Raw genomic sequence first — 24,895 nt, forward strand, 5'->3', positions numbered from 1 at the left:
TTTTGAAGAGGTGTCGCTTCTCACCCAAGAAGCTTCTTCAGCTCTGACAGGAGAGTGGGGAATGGAGGGATTTTTTTTTATTCCTTGCAGACAGCTGGTCAATTTGCATCCTTTTTAGAGCAGGGGGATTTCATTGAGGGAAGCATCAGGATTGTGTTTGATTTAGGAGGGGCGTGGCCATCTCGACGTGGGGGGGCAACCTGTGATGGCCAAGGCAGGATTTCCCTCAGGCCCTCCCTCACTCTCATTATAATCTTCCTTCCTTCCTTTCTTAAATAATAAATAAATAACTTTATTGTCATTGTATGTGTATACCAGGGATGGGTTCTAAATTTTTTTACTACCGGTTCTGTGGGCGTGGCTTATTCTGTGGGAGTGGCTTGATGGTCATGTGACAATTCTTTAGTGTTTAGCAGAGGTACTGGTCTACCAGGCTTTTAACCGCTTGCAGAGCTGTACCTGTCTACCCATTTGTTTTTGGAGGCACCGGTCTACCCATTTGTTTTTGGAGGCACCGGTCTACCCATTTGTTTTTGGAGGCACCGGTCTACCCATTTGTTTTTGGAGCGTATGGTCTACCACTACACTGCCTTTTAACACTGATCAGCTGTAGGGCGGCCCTTTGAAGCCCTGCGGCAAGAGTTTAAACAGTTTTTTCCTCTAGCCGATCAGCTGGGATTTGGAAGGCAGAGAATAGATTGGGGGTGGGGCCAAATAAAAGGTAAGGATAACGTGAGGGCGGGCGGGACAGCCCAGCTCCCGAACAAAGAGAACCAGTTCGGTGACATCATATCGTCACCGCTACCGGCTCGGCCAAACCGGGAGGAACCCACCACTGGTGTATACCCAGTATACCCATACAACGAAATTCACTTAACACTCAAAGACCAGGTCCAACACACATAACAATCCCCAAACACCCACCCACCACAAATTCCCCGCCCCTAAATCACCCAAACATCCACACAACAGACCAAGTAATACTGTCCAACAGGTCACTTGATGGTGGCCCTTTAGTTCATTGTTAAGTGCAATTATAGCTCGGGGATAAAAACTATTCAGAAAACGTGTGGTCCGAGTTTTAATTGTTCTGTATCTTCTGCCAGAAGGCAACAGTCCAAAAAGATTGTCAGCAGGATGGGAAGAGTCTCCTTCCTTCCTTCCTTCCTTCCTTCCTTCCTTCCTTCCTTCCTTCCTTCCTTCCTCTTTCTTCTTCCTTCCCCTCTTTCCTTATTTTTCCTTCCTTGCTCACTTCCCATCTTTTCTTCTTTTTCTTTGTCTTTCCTCCTTCCCTTTCTCCTTTCCTGTCCCTTCTTGGATGCTCAAAAGCAAAAGGGGAAACATTTCTCTTTTCGTTTTCTTTTTAGTTTGTTTTGCTAGCCCTCTGCCAGAGAAATCGGAACCTGGGGGCGGGCACGCACTCCATTTTTGCTGGCAGAGGGCTGCAGGAGGCCATCGTGGCCAAAAATGGGGCCCGGGAGGCCTCCCAAGCTCTATTTTTGCTGGCAGAGGTACCACGGGCCAGTCCTTTGCTATTTCCAGGCCAGCCCCACGGGCCAGATCTAAGCACCCTGCAGGCCTGATCCAGCCTGAAGGACTTGAGATTGACACCCCTGTTTTAGAGGGTTGTTGAAGCACTTGGAAGTTTCTCTGTATGCCAAGTGCTTGTCAAGAACCACTATCCAAGGGCTTCAACAACCCTCTAAAAGGATGCAAATGACCAGCTTTCTGCAAAGAATATAAAATCCCTCCATTCCCCACTCTCCTGCCAGAGCTGAAGAAGCTTCTTGGATGAGAAGCGAAACGTCTTCAAAAGAAAAAACAAAGTCCAGTTGCCTCTTGAAAAAACACCTTTGGGACAACCATGTCCTGGATGATTGAGAAACTCTACAGACTTTTATGACTGCGTGCATTTTCTCGGAAACTCGGGGGGAGTTACATGGACATCCGACACGCTGGGTTAAGATCTTCTCCTCCTTTGGACTTTGGTATCATCAGGACAGATATTCCTCGCTTAACAACCATTCATTCAGTGACTGAAGTTATGACGGTGCTGAAGCAATGGTAGTTACAACCAGTCCTTGAAGTTGCAACTGTTGCCGTGCCCCTGTGGTCATGTGACCAAAATTCAGACATTTGGCAGCCAAGTCACCCTTAGGACTAAAGTCCTATCTTCCTCCATCTCTGCCCTCTTGGCTTCCCTCTACCAGCTGATCTTAACCATCTTCTTCCTCCCACTGCTGATGCACACCTGGCCAAGGCAGCTCCTGGCCCATCATGAAGCTGCCAAAACACTTGAAACCTTTGATCTTGAAAGACTGGCAGTCAGGCAAAGAAACCAGAAACAACACAAAGAGCTGATCAGAATGATATGTTTAGTTTACTTTATTGATTAGCCCTTAGGCCATATCAAAATGCAGAGTTCCAGACACAAATTATTACTAAATCTGATAAAAACAATTTAAAATGGAATTGGATAAAATACAATTTAAAATGGAATTGGATAAAATACAATTTAAAATGAAATTGGAATAAAATAAAATACAATTTAAAATGAAATTGGGTAAAATACAATAGTTATAGGGTAAGATACAATATATTTTAATACATAAAATATATAAAATAGAATAAAATGACATAAAATTGTATTTCGGTGTCCCCCTTCCAATCTACCCCAATCAGTCCCATGTATGCAGATCTCAGCCGAACCATTTTGTTTAAGTACTGTGCTGTGTTAAATGTTATTTTCAGGTTCTGGCTGCACATAAAGTATGTTTATTGCTACTTGCCTATAGACAGGTATCTCATCAGATAAATGCACTATTTACCATATAAACACTGAACTTTTTGGGGAGATCTCTTCTCAGCTGCTTCCTTCTCACCACCAACTCAAGATTAGACAGGTTTTTTTTTCACTCCTCCCCTCAACTCACTCCCAGATTCCACCATATTAACAGGAATAGAAAAATTCAGCAACAATTTGTCTACAATTGTTTCTTACAATCCGAATGACAAAATGGCAAATGGGTGTTTTTAATAAAATTTTAACTTTTCACTTCAATATCCGTCAGTAACCAAGATGTCAGAAGATACCTGTGGTCAGGTTTGAACCAATTCTTGGCCACTGAGGTAGTTAAAAATATTCTAAAATACTCTTTAAAAACTCTTTTAAGATTCAGGAATAAGATAATCTATTCTAGGAGTATTTTCAGAAATAACCAGATTCATTCTTTCATTCTCTCATCTCCCCCCCACCCATCTTAATTCAATCTAATTACACGGCAGACAAAACAGCATATTTTCAACATACTATATATTTAGGCTGTACACGATCACTTTATTTCTAAATAAAGCAAGAAAATCACTCAGCAGTCATCTAACTAAAATGCCTTGTGACAATCTCTTCTCCCATCTGAGGTCAAAAGAAGGCTACAGCTTCCAAGGTGGCATCTTCAAGTTCTGTTTTAGACTCTGGGCGCAAATCTACCAAAGCCACAATTGCTGCTGATAGCTTGAAGAAGCTTCTCTTCCAGTTTTTGTTTGGTTGAGTAAATTGGCAGCAATAAATGATGCCAACAGGTCCGGGCCTCAGGCATATGATCCTCTGAGGTCAAGACACATGGAGAAATTGTTATCTTCCAAAATTTCATTCCTGTCACAGGGATCCTGTCATTTCCTACCACAAACACTAGAAAAATGGGAAACCATCAGTTAAACAGAAAATACAGACAGATCTAAGAACACGGGATTCTTTGGCTCAGGGTAATATTGCCTCCAAAAGGATTTAATAAAACATCTGTTACCCTACTTGGATCAATTGTAGTGATCCAGCCCTATATTACAGGTAGTCCTCAGCTTATGACCACAATGGAGTCCAAAATTTATGCTGTTAAGTGAGAAATTTGTTAAGTGAGTTTTGCCCCATTTTACGACTGTCCTTGCCTCATTTGTTAAGTGAATCTCTGCAGTTGTTAAATTAGTAACACGGTTGTTAAGTGAATCTGGCTTCCTCGTTGACTTTGCTTGTCAAGACGGTCGCAAAAGGGAATCACATGACCCTGGAACTGTCATAAATATGAAGCAGTTGTCAAGCATCCAAATGTAAATCCTGTGATCATGGGGATGCTACAATGGTCTTAAGTGTGAAAAATGGTCATAAGTCACTTTGTTCAATGTTGTTGTAACTTTGAACGTTCATCAAATGAACTGTTGTAAGTCAAGGACTACCTGTATAGAGTTGCTTCTCAATTATCATTTCAATTCCTTGACTATCTCTATTAAAAGACCCTTTTGGAGAGAGATGAATGCCTTCTTGCTAACATTCGTAACAGCTCATAACGCAGAAAGAAATTCACCTTCAAGATCTTTAGAAGAGCAATGAAGTACTCGCATGTAGATACTTACCCAGAAAACGTTTTTTATCCTCCAAACTCAGCTCATGAAAGACTTCCCAGAACATCTTTATGGTTGGGTGCGTTGAGCTGTATATGTCCTGATACTCAGCATTCTTCAGTGCAAAAATTATCAATCAGACAATGGGGGAAAAAAATCAAGAACCAATAACAATAAACAAACTAAACTACCTATCAAATTATATATATATACATATATATCATTCTATAAGCCACTCAGAGTCACTTGAACAGTGAGAAAGAAGGAAGGAAGGAAGAAAAAAGAAAAAGAAAGAAAAGAAGGAAAGATAGAAGGAAAGAGAAAGGCTTTAGCAGCTTTATCTGCAGCCATGCCATCCAGGCAATTCTATCATTCACTTATTTGATAAGCTATGAGAGTTGTCGATGGAGAAAAATTAATTCCATTTACCAAACCCTACCCATGCCAATTGAAAATTATGCTGTAGCTAATGGCATAGTTCCATCCCTCCAATCATGATCTGCTCATAAAGATGCTTGTCATAAAATACATCTCTCCATCCACTTACCTTTTCGTATATATCCCAATCATAATTGGCATTTCCAATTGCCACTTCCATCAGTTGTTCAGGCTCAAAGATGCCAACTAGCTGTTCATCCAGGACTTTGTAAAATCCTCTCCTGAACTCACTGAAAACATCATCCACTGATTTGTTGAATATGTAATCCACGTATTTGTCAACAAAGTCTTTCCTTTATAAAGTAGAAAATAAGCCTGATTTTTTTCAAGAAGGTCTTGATAGTACAGTGGTCTAAACACCCTGTTATTAACACAGCTGCCTGCAATTACTGTTGGTTCGAATCTCTCCAAGGCTCAAGGTTGACTCAGCCTTCCATCCTTTCTAAGGTAGGTGAAATGAGGACCCAGTTTGTGGGGGCAATAAGCTGACTTTGTATAAATATACAAAAGTATGAAGGCTATTGCTTAACACATTGTAAGCCGCCCTGAGTCTCCGGAGAAGGGCGGCATATAAATCAAATTAAGAAAAAAAAAAAAAAGGTCAAATTCTTGGCCTTTAAATAAATTCATCAGAGTTCAGAATCTAATCTCTTCAGTTAATGTTGCTCATAAATCTAAAACTATATGTTTACATTTATTTGTTAATATAGTAAATATTCACTTTGATATTTACAAGAATTAGTTGAGACTGGAGGTAAGTCTTTGTACCACAAGGCAAAAAATGTATATATTACTCAACATTTAGGCCTTTGAAAGAGAACAAGACTGAAATTTTATAAATAAATAAGAATTAAAAGACTGGACTTGTTGCATTTTAGTTAGCTATGTTTCTCTCTTTTCTCCCCATTTCCTCACCTTTTCCCCAAATTGTCACCCTACAGCAGTCCTTGAGTTATGACAGCAATTGGGACTGGGATTGCTGTCACTAAACGCTGCAGTTGTAAAGCATGATGTCATATGACTGCATTGCTTAGCAAATTCCATTTGTTGTCGTAATCCCAGCCCCTCTTGGGTCTTTAAGCAGGAAGAATAACGGGTAAAGAGTGTGCGGATGGGTGCCACAAGCAAGCTGGCATCGGGCACAAGTGGGTGCTGGGGAGCATGGGCAAGCTGGCAACGGTTTTGGGTGTGTAGTGTGCTGGGGTGGTGAGGGATGCGGGCTGGCACTGGAGAGAAAAAGTGAGAGAAGCATAAGGAAGTGAATTGCAACCTTCTCTGCTATCCCATTGACTTTGCTTGTGGGAAAGTGGCAATTCCTGATCACCTGACAGTGGCTGGCTGTGATGTAAGCATCAGCCAAGTGCCCGGATCATGGTCACATGACCACAGGGATACTGCAACAGCTTGTGAGTGAGTGAGCGATCATAAGATTACCTGTAGTTTAGATCTGAAGCAATTTTTTAAAATCCCATAGAAATTCAAGATGTTTGGGGATATCAGTAACTGAAAGTTTAAGAAGTTATCTGATTCCTACATGGTGCTTTAGTAACGTCTTGAACTATGATCTCCCTTTACTTCTAACATTACTGGTCATTGTGGGTGGGGATCATTTGAACTGTAACAAAAGCACCTTTGGAGGGGTCATTTTAAGAGTCATTGATACATACTTATTGGCATTGTTTACAGCTGTCGAAATGCCATTTTCAATCAAGTCTACATCCATGCTGTCCCAGGAAATCTGAAAAATAAAGTTGCTGCATGTTAGGCAAATCTGTTAAAGCTACAATTAATGTATTAGTAAAGTCTCAGGATAGTAGGCATCACTAGTTTCAGCCAATGAAGCAGTGTGAATAATGCTTTGGCTGGTACACACACGGTCTCAAACCATGGTTTCCCATAACTATTTTACTGAATAACTAAGGAGACTCGGACAACAATCAAACTTTATACCAAGGTCGTGAACCATAATGGCTGGATTCACATAGCATACCAACCATAAACAAATCCTTATGACTTAATGTGTGAATGAGATTTCAGCCTTTAGTGGCTCTTCTCTGGAGGGCCCAACTGTGCCTGCAGGATGTGGTAAAATAAAATGTGATGCATATAAAAAAAACTAAGCTGAACTTGGACTAAACGATCATTGATCATCATCTTCTTTTAATGACTCCATAATTCCTTGCAGGGTAGAGTCTGTGCAACTGAATGGAGCTGAAAGTTTACTGGCCGAATGCCCTTCCTGTTGCCAATGTGGAGTTTTGTTCAGCAGAAATATTCTCATTGTGCCCAGAGAAAGAAATGTCGGCCTCTATCTAGAACTCACAGCCTCCTGATTGTGAGGCGAGAGCTCCACCTCTAGGCCACTGCACCACTAAACTATCATTGATGCCATCTTGAAATTTCTGATGACACCCCTGAAGACTCTCTTCTCAAGACAAGATTCAGAATGATGTCTCTAGCATCACTCACCTATTTATTCCAGTTTATTTGTTCACTCACAGCAAGATAAACTTTACCACCTTTTAACTGATTTTACCACTCTGGATTTCTTCCATTTTTAGCCTCTATTCCAGATTATTAAGCATTTGAGAAGGTATCATAAAAGAATGCAGGATACTCACAGAGTAGCATAGCTGAAACCTATCTTCAAGATCATCTAGTTCACACTCAAGAACTGTCTGCAAACTTCTTCATAACAAAAAGAAATAGAAAATAAAATATTATATGAAGTTCTTTCAGCAGATATTAAAACATTGCCAATCAAAAATACATCCTGGAATGGTTTCACATTTTTATAAGCCTGAGAACATAAAGAAGATCCCCAGACTGGTCCATGCAACCATGAATAGATTCAAGCTTCCCTCTTTTGAGCCATCATATCTAGTGCTGGAGTTAGAATGGCTAACTTGATCCAGATAGTCAAGTACGTGGTGAGAAGATTCAGAGAAGATATATGTATGACTGCTCCAGAAAAACCTTTGGATCCAGATAATTTAAAAAAACTAACTTAGTGGGTAATAAGGCCAAATAGTATACCCAATTTTAAAGGGGACATGCTTCTATTGGGATTTGGGTCATACTGGGATTTACTAAACTAGGCTGAGACACCAGTTACATTGGGCAAAAGAGAACGTTCCTTCTCCTAGACCAAAGGTCTCAAACTTAACACCTGTGGGCCGGATCTGGCCCACTGGGTGCTTAGATCTGGCCCGTGGGGCTGCCCTGGAAACAGCGAAAGATGGCCCGTGGTGCCTCTGGCATCAAAAATGGTGCTCGGGAGGGCTGCATGAGCTCCGTTGTCACTGGCAGAGCGCTCGGGCCGCCATAGGCTCCCCCACTATGAGTGATGTCAAGCTGGCCACGCCTCTTGGCCACGCCCCCCCGAGGTCAAACACAACCCTGATGCAGCCCTCAATGAAATTGAGCTTGACACCCCTGTCCTAGACAGTTCAGAAGAAGTGTGTGATGGCTACTATATTTCTAGACATGTTTTGGAATAAATACATTTTTGTCATAAATCTGTGGCTTATTATCCTTGCTTCTGCTGAAAAATTGAACAAAATCTCTATGCTTACAGAGGACTGTAAGGACATGCTTTTAAAGGACATTTAATAAATCATTTCCACACGAATACAGAGATGGGAGCCTAAGGAGATCCCATAAAGAGAAAAAAGCAGAAAAAAGCAGATAGACCTCAATCTTTTTCTTCCCCTTAACTAGGATGGACTTCTTGCCTTTGGTTATGCATAGAGAACACTTTCTCTGTCAGCCATTACAGCTATGTAACTGGAGGTCTTCTACTCCAGGGGTGTCAAACTGGTGGCCCACAGACTGGATGCGTTACACGCAGGCCACGCCCATCCCAGCTCCGCGAAAAACATCACAAAATTTCACATGATGGCGTTAGTTTGACACCCGTGTTCTACTCTAGGTTACTCCACTATGACAACTCAAATCAAGAGAAGGGATGTATCCCTACTGAAGAAGGGATGAGGGGAGAAATGACAAATGATTTGCTGATCTCTACACCTTGGCCAAGTCATCTTAAACCACATTCAAATGTTAGGATTTCATTACTTTTGGCACATCCTTTGAAACAGAAACATGGTTTTGTCAGTTGTAGGGAGAGTGCAATGACTGGATAAAATCAGTTAAGACTCAATGTCCCTAGTAAGTTGATAGGACTGAATTCATTTACCTTCCTAGGACAGGGCTTAGCTCTTTCACATCACTGAGAGTTGGCTTTTTGTTAAGCAGCTTTTTAAAGACGGCAAGTGGGAAGGGTAAGTAGGCAGTGATTCGGTTGGCTATTGAGAGTCCACAGAGAATACCAAAAAGGAAATATTTATTCTTCTCCACAGAAGGCTGCAAGAACAAAACAGCAAGAGAACATCACCATAACTCCCAAGAAGCACAGTCAATGAGAAGGAATACAGATTACTTTTGCAACATTTAAAGGGACACATGTTTGTACAATGGGATAAACAGCCTAGTACAGTGATGGTTAACCCTTTTGTCACTGTGTGCCGAAAACGCGCGCATGCCGGCACCCATAATGCAATGTATGCATGCCGCCCCTGCCCCGCCCCTGCGCATGCATGCCCCACCCCTGCATATGCGTGAGCGACCCCCCCGCGCTCACCCCGCACATGTGCATGCAACCCCCCTGCACCCTGTTTTGGGCCTAACAGGCCTCCCTGCAGCCTCCTGGGACCAAAAACGGGCTGTGGGGGGGAGGGCGCCCCCACGCTCCCATTCCCCGTACAATCACGCACGAACCCCCCCATGCATGCGCGAGTGTTTCCTGTATGTGCCCTGGGCCCCTCCCCGCGCATGCGTGGCAGAGACCCGAAAATCAGCTGGCCAGTGGGAGGCACGCACGTATGCGCGGTGGAGCTGAGCTGGCGTGCCCGCATAGAGGGCTCCGTGTGCCACCTGTGGCACACATGCCATAGGTTCGCCATCCTGGGCCTAGTAAAATGAAGAGTAGTATTAGGCCACCTAGAGTATGAATCACCAACTTCTTTAGTTGCACTTTAATATTCTACTAGAGCCTACTTTATTTTTATCCTGACTTCCTTATTTTTATAACTAAATCAAGATGATGAACATACCTACTCCTTTCTCCTCCTCTTCTTCCCACAAGAACAACCCTATGAGAGTTGTTGGACTGAGAGAGAGTGACTGGCCCAAGATCATCCAGCTGGTTTTCAGGCCTAAGGCAGGACTAGAACTCACAGACTCTAGATTTCTACGTGCTACCTTAACTAATAGACAAAATCGGCTCTCTTGTTTTTTTCCTGCACCTAAGAATTAGTCTGCATTTTCCTGCAGCTAATGGCGAAATAGTATGACCTTACAAAAAGTCTTTTTTTTTTTTTAAATTTTTATTGTAAACAAACATACACATATAGACATAAACATTAAAACAAACTAGACATAAACTAACTATACAATGAAATCAAGTCGCATGACTTGAACTTTGAAAGTAGAGCTACTTCGGTAATTATATATCAATATATCTATATATATTATCTTTCATCTTGTATCAATGTTTATATAACGATATTTCCTGTTATTTACTTATTTTTGTAGTATTGGGTGGTAATCTCTTATTTCGTGTCTTTTTTATCTAACCATTTGTACCATTCTTGCCAAATTAAGTAAAAGTCTGTATCTTCTTTTCCTTGTATTTCTTTGGTCAATTTGTCCATTTCTGCACATTCCATAATTTTTTGTATTATTTTTTCTTCTGGTGGCGTGTTTTCCAATTTCCACATTTGTGCGAAGACAATTCTAGCTGCAGTTAGGATATGTATTATCAAATATTGTGTCTCTTTTTTATAGTCCTTTGTCAGTATACCTAATAGATAAGTTTCTGGTCTGAGGGGTACTTTTTGGGCGGTAATTTCTTCCAGCTGACTTTGAATTGTTTTCCAAAATTTTTTGACTTTGGGGCATGACCACCACATGTGGTAATAGGTCCCCTTCTGTATTTTACACTTCCAACAGTTCTGATTAGTATTGGGAAACATCCTTGCCAACCGTGCAGGGGGGAGATGCCACCTATAAAACATCTTGTACGTATTTTCTTTGTAGGGCACGGACATTGTCAGCTTAGTATTTACTTTCCATATTTTTTCCCAATTCTCTAGGTTAATATTATATCCAAAATTTTTGGCCCAAATAATCATATTTTCCTTCACCACTTCTTCTTCCAATTTGTATTTTAATAGATAGTTATATATTTTAGTTATTAATTTGTCATCTGATTGCATTATAATTTTATCTAATTCATTTCTTTCTTTTTGGATTCCAAATTTTTCCATATCACTTTTATATCTTGATTTTATCTGTAAATACGGCCACCAATCAATATCCGTGCCTTGTTGTCTCAGTTCCTCTCTTGTTTTCATATCTCCCTCTGTGTTCAACAATTCGTCATAGGTTTTCATCCTGTCTGTGTCCATTGTGTTCGGGTAGATTTGGGCCTCCATGGTTGATAGCCATCTTGGGATTTTGTCGTAGTGTTTTCTCCTTATTTCAGTCCAAATTTTTGCCAGTGCTCCTCTGATATAATGTCTCCTGAAGTGTTCATGTTGTCTGGGCTTTTCTTCCCATAGAAATGCGTGCCAACCTTTTGACAGGTCAAATCCTTCTAGTGCTAGTGTTCTTTTATCTTTAAGTGTCATCCAATCCTTAATCCAAGTTAAAGCTGTTGCAATGTAATAGGTTTGCCAATCTGGTAGTCCCAGACCACCCCTTTCTTTAGTGTCCTGCAAGTGTTTCAGTTTAATCCTGGCTCTTTTTCCATGCCATAAATACTTTAATATCATTTTGTCAAGGTCTTTGAAGTATGATTTTCCTGGGTTTATCGGTATTGTTCTAAATAGATATAGTATTTTTGGTAGAATTGTCATTTTAATTGAAGCAATTTTGCCTAGTAGTGATAATTTCAACTTACTCCATACCTCTAAGTCCTTCTGGATTTGTTTGGCCAATTTGATGTAATTGTCTTCTTTGAGGGATGATATCTTATTGGTGAGCCAGATTCCTAGATATTTTATTTTGGTTGTTGTTTGTATTCCTAATGTCTCTTCCAATTCTTTCTCCTGGGTTTTTGTCAAATTTTTGGTTAGTAGTTTTGTTTTTTGCCTATTAATTCTCAATCCTGCCACTTCACCATATTGATCTATCTTCCTTAGTAAATTCAGTCCTGATTGTTTTGGTCGTTCTAAAATGAATACTACATCGTCTGCGAATGCTTGTAATTTATACTCCTGGTTTTTTGTTCTTAATCCTTTTATTTCATTGTCGTTCCTGATTTCATTCAACAGTGGTTCCAATGCTAATATATATAATATAGGAGAGAGGGGACATCCTTGTCTCACTCCCTTAGATATTTTAAATTGGTCTGTTGTCTCTCCGTTTATCCATATTTTTGCAATTTGGTCTGAGTATATTGTTTTAATCATATTTAAAAATTTGTCGCCGGTTCCCATTTTTTCTAATTGTAGTATTAAGAATCCCCAGTTAAGATTGTCGAACGCCTTTTGTGCGTCACGGAAGAGTAGAGCCATCTTTTCATTCGATTTTTGCTCATAATATTCCAGTATATTTATTATTGTTCTTGTGTTCTTGTTAATTTGCCTGTTTGGAATGAATCCATTTTGATCAGGATGGATGTAATTCACGATAATTTTCTTCATTCTCTGGGCCATGATTGATGTAAATAGTTTATAGTCTACGTTTAGAAGTGATATAGGTCTGTAGTTTTTGGTTTGGGTGAGATCTGAGTCTTCTTTGGGTATCAGAGTGATGATTGTTTCAATCCATGATTTGGGAATTTTGGCTTCTAAGATTGCTTCATTTAGGACTTGTAATAAAATATCATCTATTGGCTGGTATTCAATTTTGTAAAATTCCGTTGGGATGCCGTCTGGACCTGGTGTTTTATTGTTGTTCAGCTTCTTCTTTGCTTCCATTAATTCTGACATCGATATTGGTTTGTTCAAGAGTTCTCTTTGAGTTTCCTTTATTTCTTGAATGTTGGATTTATTTATATATTCTTTCACTTTTTCCAATTGAATTTCTTCCTGTGCATATAGTTCCTGATAAAAATTTCTTACGATTCGCTTTTTTTCTTCGTCCATGTGCTGTAATTGCCCTTGTTCGTCTTGTAGTTGGTGTATTATTTTTTTTTCCTTTTCTTTCTTTAGTTTATAAGCCAACCAACGTCCTGTTTTATTTGCGAATTCAAATTGGTTTTGTTTTGCCATTTTGATTTTCCTAGCTATTTCTGTTGTTGTTATTAAATTTATTTCATGTTTGATGAGATTTATTTTCCCCTTGATCTCTTTCTTGTCAGGTCTGTTCTGTAATTCTGCTTCCTGTTTTCTGAGCTCCGTCAATAAATCGTTTCTTCTTTGCTGTTTCTCTCTGTTTTTCTTCGCCTTAAATGAGATTGTTAATCCTCTTATATATGCCTTTGTAGTGTCCCATAGGACTTGCAATGATGTTTGTTCCCTGTTATTTATTTGGAAAAATATCTCCATCTCTTTCTTTATCATCTCTATGTATTCTTTATCTTTAATGATCTCTCTATCCATCATCCATCGTCCCCTTTTTGGTTGGCCTTTCCAGACTATTGTTATAGGACTATGGTCCGCCCATATATTCGGTGTGATTTCAATTTCTTTTATATTTTCTCTTAATTCTGCGGTCATCCAGGCCATGTCTAGTCTGGACCAGGACTGATGGGGATTTGAATAATAAGTATACTGTTTTTTAGTTTTATTCAGTTCTCTCCAGGCATCTTTCAATTGTAACTCTTGAGTCATGTCCTTAAAAGAATCAGGTAGTGTCTTTTTCCTAGAGTTATTTTTTTTATTACTTTGGTAGCCATATTCCATATCAACGATTGCATTATAGTCCCCTATTATACATAGATGTTCGTAGTCTAATTCTTTAATTTTATCGTGTATCTTTTTAAAGTATTCTTTTTGGCTCCCATTCGGGGCATATATTGATATCAATAACATATTTCGGGTCTCCATCTTAATATCTATCATTAGTATCCTGCCATCTTCATCTGTGTAGATTTGTTTTGCCTGGATGTGGCTTTTAATGTATACTGCGATACCTCTTTTTTTTTGATCTGATAGTGAGGTGAATAGTGTTCCAAGTTTTCTGTTTTCTAGTAACTGTTGATGTTGTTTTTTGATATGTACTTCTTGTAGGTTGATAATATCTATGTCTAATTTTTGAAGTTTTCTGAAAGTGTGTGTTCTTTTGGTTGGTAGATTAAGGCCGTTTATATTAATTGAGATTAATTTCAACTCTCGTCCCATTTCCTTTAGTTTTTCTTTATTAGTTTAAGTTTACTTGTGTTTCTTGTTACCATATGCGTTTTCTCCCTAGCCCCTTCTCTCTCCATCTTCTCCCTTTCCCTAGGCTCCTTCTCTTCCTTCCCTTTTTTTGTTTCCCCCGTGGGGTATTCCTGGTTTACATTATCTGAATCACGTCTAGTTTCCTGTTCCTCTTCTATTATAAAGTGAGTATCAAAGAATTCTTGTGCCTTCTCTATCGTATCGATTTTATATTTTTTGTCGTCCCAGGATATTAAGATTCCCTCTGGCACCAGCCAGCGGAACATTATTTTGTGTTGAATCAGTAGGGTTGTCAAAAAGTTGTAGTTTTTTCTGTATTCTCTTATTCTTCTTGGAACTTGTTTTAAGGTTATTATTTCTTTCCCTTGGTAGCAGGGTTTTCCCTCTCTCATGGACGTGTAGATCTCTTCTTTTACAGTTTTACGTGCGAATCTAACATGTATTTCTTTAGGTAGTTTGTTCCTACGAGCATAGTTCGTATGGACTCTATATATTTCGTCAATTTCCCTACTAATTTCGGTTTTTTCCTTTTGGGTAGCCTCTACTAATATATCTGTCATCAGGTCTCTTAGATCTTCTCCTTTTGTTTCTGCAATATTTTGAAATCGTAAGAAGAATGATGCTTTTTCTAATTCTAAATGGGTAATTGACTCTTCGAGTTCTCTAGTTGACTCCATTTGATTTTGTTCGATATTGTCCATCTTTTTCTCCGTTAGAATCATTTTGGCTTCCATGTTTTGGATTCGTTCTTCGTTTTTAACTATGTTTTGTTGTATTCTCTCAATCTTATCGTCCATTTTTTTAATATTATCATTTATTTGTCCTACTTCTGATTTCAATTCCTCATGGTTCTTTTTTGTTTCTTCGTGGTTATTTGCAATTGTTTCTTGGGTTTTGTTCATCCCCTCCTGAATCATAGCTAGTATAGACTGTATATTCTGTATGCTGTGTGCACTAGCAGCTTTTTCTTTGTCTGTCGTTAACATCGTGTCTATAGTTTTTTGTTGTGCGGGTGAAGATTGTGTAGGTATTGGGTTTGTTGTTAATTTTTTCCCTGATTTAGTTATTGTTAGTGAAGATGTTGCCATCGTTGTCTTTTGTATTAATTTTCCCCAAATTTTCATATACTAATTGGTTGGGGGTGGGTGAAATATCGTTATATAAGGATCAGGATAATTAATTCGAAGGGGTTAGGGAGAAAAAACAATATTTTAACAATTCATTCTTCTATTCTTATCCCTAAACAGTATAATGCAATTAATACTTAAATACTAAATAATCACAATACTTAAATTCACTTTAAAATTAAACAATCTCTATGTAACCTTTCTATATTAGATCAATGGGATTAAAGTTCTCTATAAATCATCTAAAGTATTCTATTGAGTTGTATCACCGTTACCAATATATGCTACCTATATTAATTATAATGAGTCTTATTATAATGAGACTTACAAAAAGTCTTATCTCTTCCTGACAGACTTCTTATATTACCCTGTAAGACATCATGAGAAAACATATTTTCAAATTAGTGCTCTTTATCAATGTGCAAATTGCAGAGTGGCTAAATATTTCCTTTTATTCAGATCAAGTTTTATAGTCCTATTGGAAGTTAAAACCCACCCCTCTCCTAGAAAAATGAAATATTTTAGGAAATATTAAAAAGAGCTGTAGGAAGTTAGTACCCACCCCTTTCCTGGAAGAGTGAAATATTTTAGGAAATATGAAAAAGGCAGAATATTATATTTCCCTGGATGAGAAATGGATAAGCATGTTTTGAAGCAGCTCCCATCTTCCTGCCCCCACCCTTTGTCAATGGGCTATTAAGGCCTGGGCCAGTTTATTCTACATAACAAAGATCTACCTCCTTCAGGCAGAGCCATAGTAGGAATTGCCAAAGATCCAACAAAGATAGGATTAGCCCCCTACACAAAGCAGCAGAAACTCACCACATGTGACCTGGGAAGCACATGTGACCATCAGCCAGCAAGGCTAGCTAAGACCCCCACCCCCTGGGAGTCTGACAACCAATCAGGATACTCTTTCTGGGCCCCAGGAAGTTCAGAGCCAGGGAGAGCATAAAAACCCGAGGATTTACTGTATCTGCCCTTTTCTGTTCAGGAACTCAAGCCATGTTTTTTCAAAAAAAAAAAGAAAAAAAAAGTGATCCTGTCCACCATTAAACCATCTTTCCAAGCAATCTCCATGTTTCCAGTGTCTTTTTCCCCACTTGGAGCAGAACCTAGAAGGAGATTTCTTCCAACAGAGCAGAATATTTCCTCCTAAAAGGGAGACAGAAACTCATCCCCCTCCACTTTGCCAATGGGCCATTAAGGCCTCAACATCCCATCTGCAACACAAAGGACCCATCTAGCAGCAGAAACTCATCACATGGCACCTGGGAAGATTACATTAGCCAGCAAGGCTAGCTAACCCCCCCCCCCCCGGCTCCCTGGGAGTCTGACAACCAATTAGGATATATTTCTTATACAGGAAGAGGAAACACTAAGGTGGGGCCCTAGAGGGTATAAAACCAAGGGACTCTCAGCATCTCGTCCCTTTTTCTCATTTTTTCTTCACCCAACATCTTCAAGGCATATGATCCATCTTTCCAAACAGCCACCATGTTACCAGTGTCTTCTTCCCCACTTGGAACTGAACCCAGAAGGACATTTCTTCCAACAGTCCCTTAAGACAGAGGTCTTCAAACTTGGCAGCTTTAAGACTTATGGACTTCAATTGCTAGAATTCTCCAGCCAGCTGTGCTAGTTGGAGAATTCTGGGAGTTGGAAGTCCACAAGCCTTAAAGCTGCCTAGTGTGAGGACCCCTGCCTTAAGGCATCTTTCCCAAACTTTGGGGCGTCAAAGAGGTTTCGGGATTACAAATCCTCATAATTCCTGAGTTAGGTGTTTTGAAGTTTCCCAGACTATTTTTTCAATGAACAAAAGGCCAGGTGTAGAACTTCACAAATCAAACTTGCACATATTTTCCCCCCATTAAGATCCCATATCCCACCTTGGGTTAATGGGGGTGGTGTTGGTAGGTATCATCTTGATGAATTGAGTTCATTTGAACTGGAGTTGGGTCTGATAAACTTACCTTGGGAGGGAACCACATTGGGGAAGTGGGTTTAGGATACATAAACATCCCATATTCTGGCTGTACCACCTTCTCAAACACCTCTGAAAAGAATTCCACCAGGTAACCTGTACCTCCATAACTAGACATTTCATTTTCAAATTGAACCTGCCAAAACAAGTAAAGAAGAAAGGAAAAGTAGTCCAAATAATGTCTATGGAGATTCTCAATCATCCAGGTCATAGTTGTCCAAAAGGTGCTTCTCCAAAAGGCAACTGGACTTTCTTGGTTTTTTCCTTTGAAAAAGGAAAAAAACAAAACAAAACAAAACAAGGAAGTCCAGTTGACTTTTGCAAAAGCACCTTTGGGATAGTTCAAGGCATCTGTTGACTTCACTGAACGAAAACAATTGAGGAATCAGTGTCCGTAAAAGCCCTTAAGCAGAGGTTAACAATTGTGCTTAGCCTTTATCCAGCAATCTCATTTGTGCCCCATTAGAGCAATGACTGGAAGCAAATCTCAGATAGTTACATGACGCAGCCTCTGAATGGTTCCCTACCATAATCCCCCTCCCACCTGCTTCAAAATCTTCTTTACAAGGGTCCCCAAGGTTTCTGAACAGACCTGGAGAACGCCCAGGCAACTCAGGATTCTGCAAAATTTGAGGAAAAAAGTTGTAGCTTTAAGAATTGCATGAAAGAATTGAAACACAAACATCCTTCTTCAGATGGACAAAGAAAGCTGAAAAATGCTGAAAAATGTTGAATTCCTTTAGTAAATAGCAGAAAAGCTCTGAATTTGTAGAAGGTCAAAAGGATTTCATGTTTTTTGAACTCTTTGGCTGGTTTTGGATGCTGTTAGCTGCAGAAAAATTTAAGAGCAACCTTCAACCTGTAAATTGTGTCTAGTTTCTTAGAATTAAGGCAAAATACAGGTAGTCCTTGACTTACAATCATTCATTTAATGACCATTCAAAATTGTAACTTATGACTATTTTCCACATTTATGATCATTGCAGCATCCCCATGGTCACGTGATGGAAATTCAGTTGCTTGGCAACTGGCCTTCATTTATGAGGGTTGCAGTGTCCTGAGGTCATGTGATCACTTTTTGTGATCTTCTGAGAAGTCAATGGAGAAGACAGATTCCCTTAACAACTGTTACTAACTTAACAATTACAACTGTGGCAAGAAAAGTCATAAAATGGGGCAAAAGTTCCTTAACAACTTAGCAATAGAAATTGTGGGCTCAGCCAAAAATGAATATGTAAAACATTGTATGATTCAGTGGCCAAGGAATTTTGGATATAATGTGATGCTTGAACAAGGAGAAAATATGTGGATGAAGGGTTTAAAATTTACATTAAATTATAATCTTAAAGGAGAATTTCTCTAAGATGATGTATCGTTTTGGAGTATGATTCATATTTTAATACAGAAAATTCTGAAAATGGAGATAAAAATGAAACCAGAACTTCCTTTTGGGTCTAATGGAAAAAGAACTGGAGAAAAAATTTGGAACTTTGTCACGATATATGTTGACAGCAGCAAGTCTATTGTATGTGCAAAAATGGAAAAACACTTTAATTCATGCCATGGAAGAATGGTTGCAAAAGTTGATGGAGTTGGCTGAAATAGCAAAACTGACCACTTTGATTAAAGAAAAGAACGTAAGTACTTTTGTTTCCACATGGAAACCGCTTCTGAACTTCATGCTTGATATAGAAAAGAATGAAACTCTGACTTGGATTTTACAGATTAGATTGATAGATCTTTATAGAAATGACTTCCATACTAATATGGAAAAGCAAAAAGCTGTGATTTGATGTTAATGCCTTATTTTACTGTAACAGAGAGTCAGAAGTCAATGCTTCTTTTTCTCCCCCCCATCTTTCCTCATTTTTTCCCCTTCTCCCCTCATTGCGCTTCTATTTACTTTTCTATTTTGTACTTTATAATACTTTATAGTAATTTATAACTTAATAAAAAATGGGATTAAAAAAATTTGTGGTCGTAAATCGAGGACTATCTGTATAACTGTGATAGAAATAAATAGTGAGTAAACAAACACCTTATGGATAGATTTTTAAAAACGCAGTTCCCATTTTGAAGGCTACACCAGTCAGTTCTCAGATTCAAAGCTCAGGTAACTCTGCATCAGCAGACCACAGGTAGCTCACCAGCAGTTGCTTTTTCAGGTAGGTGTCCTCCAATATACTAAGCTTGTGCCAGGTGTCTTCAAGGAGAGACTCGCGTCGCACTTTCAGAGTAAAGGTAGCGGGTTCTGGAAGGTCACTATTTCTCAGCCTCAAATTGTTGTACAATTCATAATAAGTGTTTATTTTAAAATACTGGAGATGTCCGCGGGGAAAAGAGATAAACACCAATAAATAATTTTCACATTTTATCATAGAAGAAATGTAAGCAAATCAAAGGAAACCTGTTTTTAAGGCAATTCTGATGATAGCATTTATATTTAAGCATTTTCTCCTCAAATAACCTAACAGCATTCAGCCATTTCTTTAAAGGTCTATAGAGATTCTCAGTCATCCAGGTCATGGCTCTCCCAAAGGTGCTTTTTTCACCAGGCAACTGGACTTTCTGGTTTTTCTTTGAAGATGTTTCGCTTCTCATTCAAGCCGTTTCTTCAGCTCTGACTGGATGGAGGCTTCTTTAGTCAGAGCTGAAGAAGCTTCTTGGATGAGGAGTGAAACGTCTTCAAAGAAAAACCAGAAAGTCCAGTTGCTTCTTGAAAAAAAAAAAAACACCTTTGGGACATTTCTTCAAATCTCCATTCTCAAAGTGCTAGCCGAGAAAGATGGTAGGGAATGAACTAAAATATGATTTGGAACTTCCTTAAATGGTAACCAATTGAGCCTTTATGAAACTTTACTTATTTTATTCAAACCATTGGTAACCAATATCCATGACATATTGTATCATGTACAACTGTTTCTGAGGCCAAAGTACTGCAGGAAAAATGACAAGAAAAAGGGTTGCATGGAATCTCCTATATTATTCATTATTTACTTGCTTCTTTGTGTTGTTTGTCTTTACAGTTAGTCCTCGACTTAACATTAGTTCATTTAGTGACTGATCAAAGTTATAACGGCACTGAAAAAAGTGACTTATGACTGTCTTTCCCACTTATGACCATCACAGCATCTCCATGGCCACATCATCAAAATTCAGATGCTTAGCAATTGACTCAAATTTATGACGGTTGCACTGTCCAGGGGTCACATAATCACCGTTTGCGACCTTCTCACAAGCAAAGCCAATGGACAAGCCAGATTCACTTAACAACCGTGTTACTAAACAACTGCAGTGATTCATTTAACAACTGCAGCAAAAAAAGTCAAAAGGGGGCAAAACGTCCTTAAACAAATGTTTCACTTAGCAGCAGAGATTTTGGGCTCAATTGTGGTCGTATTACTGCTGATTATAGGGGTATGGGAGTTTACTCCCTATCATATTTTGAATGGTGCAAACATAAACAAACAAATAAATTGGGGGTCTCATCCATAAGATATAAAGGGGCTCATTGCCAAGTCTCAAGTCATGGGTGTAAAATTTGATTTCGTTGTGTTTGATCTTGGAGGGCTGGGGGGCATGCATGGGCATAGTGGGTGTAACGGGCCATGGTGGGCAAAAATGCTGCTGGAGGCCGGGGAGGCCAAAAATGGGCCGCGGGGGACCTCGCAGGGCCTCTGTGCGGCCCATCTTTGGCCAGCAGAGGCACAGTGGGCTGGTCCTTTGATACTTGCAGGCTGGGCCCGTGGGCCAGATTTAAGCACTCCATGGGCTGGATTTGGCCCACAGGGTTTGAGTTTGACACCCCTGCTCCAAATCAGCCCTTGGCAACTTTAAGAGATGTAGACCTCAATTCCCTAGCCAGTCTGGATGGCTGGTGAATTCTGGGAACTGACGTCCATACCTCTTAAAAGGTGCCAAGATCAAAAAATACTGCTCTACACAAATGGTATGCCACCTTCCCCAAAGCAAATTCCCGATTAGTCTTTTCCCAGGCTGACACATTTCCGCTCCTCTATTCGAAGCCCAATTTTTTTTTTTGCACTGGAAAAAAAATTGGCACGTTCTCTTGCAAACAAGAGAAACCCCACCAGCTCTCCAATAAGCAAGAATATTTTTTTTAAAAAAAAGATTCTTTACCTCTTGTACAACAAAGGACCCGTAATAAAGTATTTCCCTCTTGGTTGGTACATTGTAGATGAAAGGAAAACGGCAGAAAGAGATTAATCTCTCTTCTTCTGGGATATTCTGCATATTGCAAGGGGGAAAAAATGGAAATCTTTTGAAAGAAAAGAATATCTCATAAAACTTCCTTCGCTTCCCAACTGCCTTTGCCCCTTTGGCTTCCAACCTGCATCAATATACTTTTTTTGCTCTTTCCTGGTAAGAAAAGGACTTATGCAACAGCTAAACTACTCAATGTGGAATTCAAATGTTTTCAGATTCACCTCAAAAATAAAAACAATGAACCATCTCTCTCAAAGCAAATGTTTATGCTTGGGCACAATTACATAACTGCCATAAAGGAAAAATCACAAATTCCCCAATTCCCTAATTTAGAACTTTTCACAATTCCACAGCAAAGCAGTCCATTTCACCTCTTAGGCAAGCGAATATGTCAGATATAGATAGTCCTCGACTTACAACAGTTCGTTGCTGTGTCCCAAGGTCATGTGATCATCTTTTGTGACCTTTTGATAAGCAAAATCAATGGGGAAGAAAGATTCACTTAACAACCGTGGCAAGAAAGGTTGTAAAATGGGGCGAAACTCACTTAACACATATCTCACTTAATAACAGAAATTTTGGACTCAGTTGTGCTCATGACTACCTGTACTCAGAGAAAAGCCCTGTTCAAGCATTAAGAAAATAAATCTGCGAGTTTTCACACAGTGATAAAAACACAACAGCAGATCCAATCAACGCGAAATCTAAACGCGAAAGAGAGACAAGCAATTGCTTAGATAGGATGGGAAGAAGGAAGATACACAAGAAGTTTTGATACTGTTTTCTTTATAGGGAGCTTGCTCTTGAAATTCAGGAAATAATACATATTCGTAGTTCTTGAATTTCCTGTTAGTATTCATAAGTGGTTCTAGTTCAGCCTGTAGGGTGAAAGCTAGCAACTGGACTGTACACGCAATAGCACTTTATTAAGCCACATCCTTTGACACCATTCTTAGCCTTGTCATGAAATAATCAGAGCTTCTCGCAAAGAGAGAATTGCTCCACACTCCAGGCTCCAGAAGAAAAGCTCGTTGCGTATCCACTGGTTTACATGTGAAACGAGCCAGAAACCTAGCAAAAATAAGAAATGCGTAATTCCTGTCTTAATTCAGGAAAATTATGGGATTAGGAGCTACAGGGAAACAATCTAAAAGTGTCTTGGAAAAAAGGTTTAAACATTGATCTTTAATAATACAATTTTTGTTCAATGAAATGTTCTCCTCATAAAATTCCTTAAAATGATAATTGTTCTATGCACTATCTTGGTCAAACCCACTGCTGTTTTATAAGTACTTGCTCACATGGTTCTCAGATTTTCAAGTCAACCCTAAGGTAAGAAACTTCTCGGTGTACTATGAAGCAGTATACTGAATAGATTAAAATTAACTTAGTTTGAAGAATTTGCTAACCCCCAGGCTAACCTGGGGATTTACAAACCGCAATGCTAGAATTCACCCAACATGAAGCGTTAGTACCACTTTATAATACCTTGCTAAGACCACACTTAAAATATTGCATCCAGTTTTGATTGCCATGATATAAAAAAAGATGTTGAGATTCTAGAAAGAGAGCAGAGAAGAGCAACAAAGATGATTACAGGACTGGAGATTAAAACATATAAAGAATGGTTGGAGGAGCTGGGTATGTCTAGTGAAAAGAAGGACTAGGGTGACATGATAGACGAGCTCCAATATTTGAGGGTCTGCCACAAAAAAGGAGTCAACCTATTCTCCAAAGCATCTGAAGGAGGACAAGAAGCAATGGATGGAAACTAATCAAGGAGAGAACCAACCTAGAAATAAGGAGAATGTTCCTGACAGTTAAAATAATTAGTCAGTGGAATGGCTTGCTTCCAGAAGTTATGGGTGCTCCAACACTGGAGGTTTTGAGAAAAATTGGATAGCCATTTGACTGAAATGGTATAAGGTTTTCCTGCCTGGGCAGGGGGTTGACCTAGATGTCCTCCAAGGTCCCTTCCAGTTCTTTTACTCTGTTCTGTTCTAACATGGTAAGCAAAAATCAAACCACATTATGGATTAGTGTGACGTTTTAACCCAGGTTTCTTGACTAAAATACTTTCAGCTGAGGAGAAATGGTGAATAAAGCAAGAATATATTCCAATTACTATATGCAAGGACATTTCACCTCTGTCCCAAGCTTCATGAGCTCTAATACTTTCCTTCTACACAAGGCCAAGAGACCATGTAAAATGATACTTACATCATACAACTTCCATCTCCAAAAATCTACTTGTAGGTTAATTTTTTGAGGAATTTCATCTATGCAGAAGGCACTTGTTTGCAGTCGGGATTTAGCCTTCATGTTGACCTTGAAGGAAAATATTTATAGGTCAAAGCCATGGATTTTATATCAAGAGGCAGCATGAACTCTCCATAATCACTTCCAAGTCACCAGACATACCTTATACAGCATTTTAAGCACTTTGAGGGTATCAATCCATGGCTTCTCTTTGGGATAAAGGTTATAACAAGGCAACATGGATGACACATATGTCTTCAACATTTGAACTATTTGCTCTAAAAATGGACCTGGCAGCAAGGACCAATAATTTTCTGAAAGAAAGATATTTTCAAGTCATTAAAAATACAGACAGAATCAATTGTATGCTAAGTAAGCCAAACTGAGGAAAATCCTTGATGAGGCTACAGAAGAAATAAGCAATATTTTGAGGAGTAGAAAGCCAATCTTAATTGTAGCCTAGATTCCAAGATTAATGTCTAGAGGTGAACAACAATGAAGAAAGTACTCTGAAGTAACCCCTTGTATTCAGATAGTCCTTGATGTACAACAGTTCATTTAGTGACTGTTTGAAGTTACAACGGCACTGAAAAAAGGTGACTTATGATCGTTTTTCAGCTTACTACCATTGCAGCATCCGCATGGTCACATGATCAAAATTCTTGGTAACTGACTCATATTTATGACGGTTGCTGTGTTCCGGGATCATGTGATCATCTTTTGCAGGCTTCTGACAGACAAAGTCAATGGGGAAGCCAGGTTCGCTTATCAACAGTGTTACTAATTTAACATCTGCAGTGATTCATTTAATGACTGCGACAAGAAAGGTCATAAAATGGGGCAAAAGTTACTTAACAAATGTCTCATTTATTAACAGAAATTTTGGGCTCAATCGTGGTCATACGTTGAGGGCTAACTATAGCTCTTGGTTTCTTTGGCGTGGTATTAATTTTGCCAGACTAAAGCACTTACCTGCGTAATTATTAGATAATTATTAGACGTACCTGGTAAACTGCCAGGAGGGGTTCATCTTCTGTCTTTTTCTGCATACCAAAAATTCCAAGCTATGTTATCCCTTT

The 24,895-nt window shown here is 39.2% G+C and overlaps 1 protein-coding gene across 1 annotated transcript in view; it reads right to left on the reverse strand.

Moving 5' to 3' along the window:
* Nucleotides 1-2,485: 2,485 nt before the first annotated feature.
* Nucleotides 2,486-24,895, reverse strand: part of LOC139320252 (probable E3 ubiquitin-protein ligase HERC6) — a 42,096-nt gene continuing 19,686 nt past the window's right edge. Inside the window, exons 13-23 of the mRNA XM_070948484.1 lie at nt 23,979-24,130; nt 23,778-23,885; nt 21,471-21,578; nt 19,478-19,648; nt 17,320-17,466; nt 9,029-9,195; nt 7,452-7,518; nt 6,498-6,568; nt 4,940-5,123; nt 4,405-4,507; nt 2,486-3,688 (exon numbers count right to left, since the gene is read on the reverse strand). Coding sequence (XP_070804585.1) covers nt 3,465-3,688; nt 4,405-4,507; nt 4,940-5,123; nt 6,498-6,568; nt 7,452-7,518; nt 9,029-9,195; nt 17,320-17,466; nt 19,478-19,648; nt 21,471-21,578; nt 23,778-23,885; nt 23,979-24,130 — 1,502 coding nt within the window. The 3' untranslated portion in view covers nt 2,486-3,464. The remainder of the gene's footprint in view (nt 3,689-4,404; nt 4,508-4,939; nt 5,124-6,497; nt 6,569-7,451; nt 7,519-9,028; nt 9,196-17,319; nt 17,467-19,477; nt 19,649-21,470; nt 21,579-23,777; nt 23,886-23,978; nt 24,131-24,895) is intronic.

This window comes from Pituophis catenifer, unplaced genomic scaffold (genome assembly GCF_029215685.1).
Source record: "Pituophis catenifer annectens isolate HBS135680 unplaced genomic scaffold, rPitCat1.0.hap2 SCAF_8, whole genome shotgun sequence".
Lineage (NCBI taxonomy): Eukaryota > Metazoa > Chordata > Lepidosauria > Squamata > Colubridae > Pituophis > Pituophis catenifer.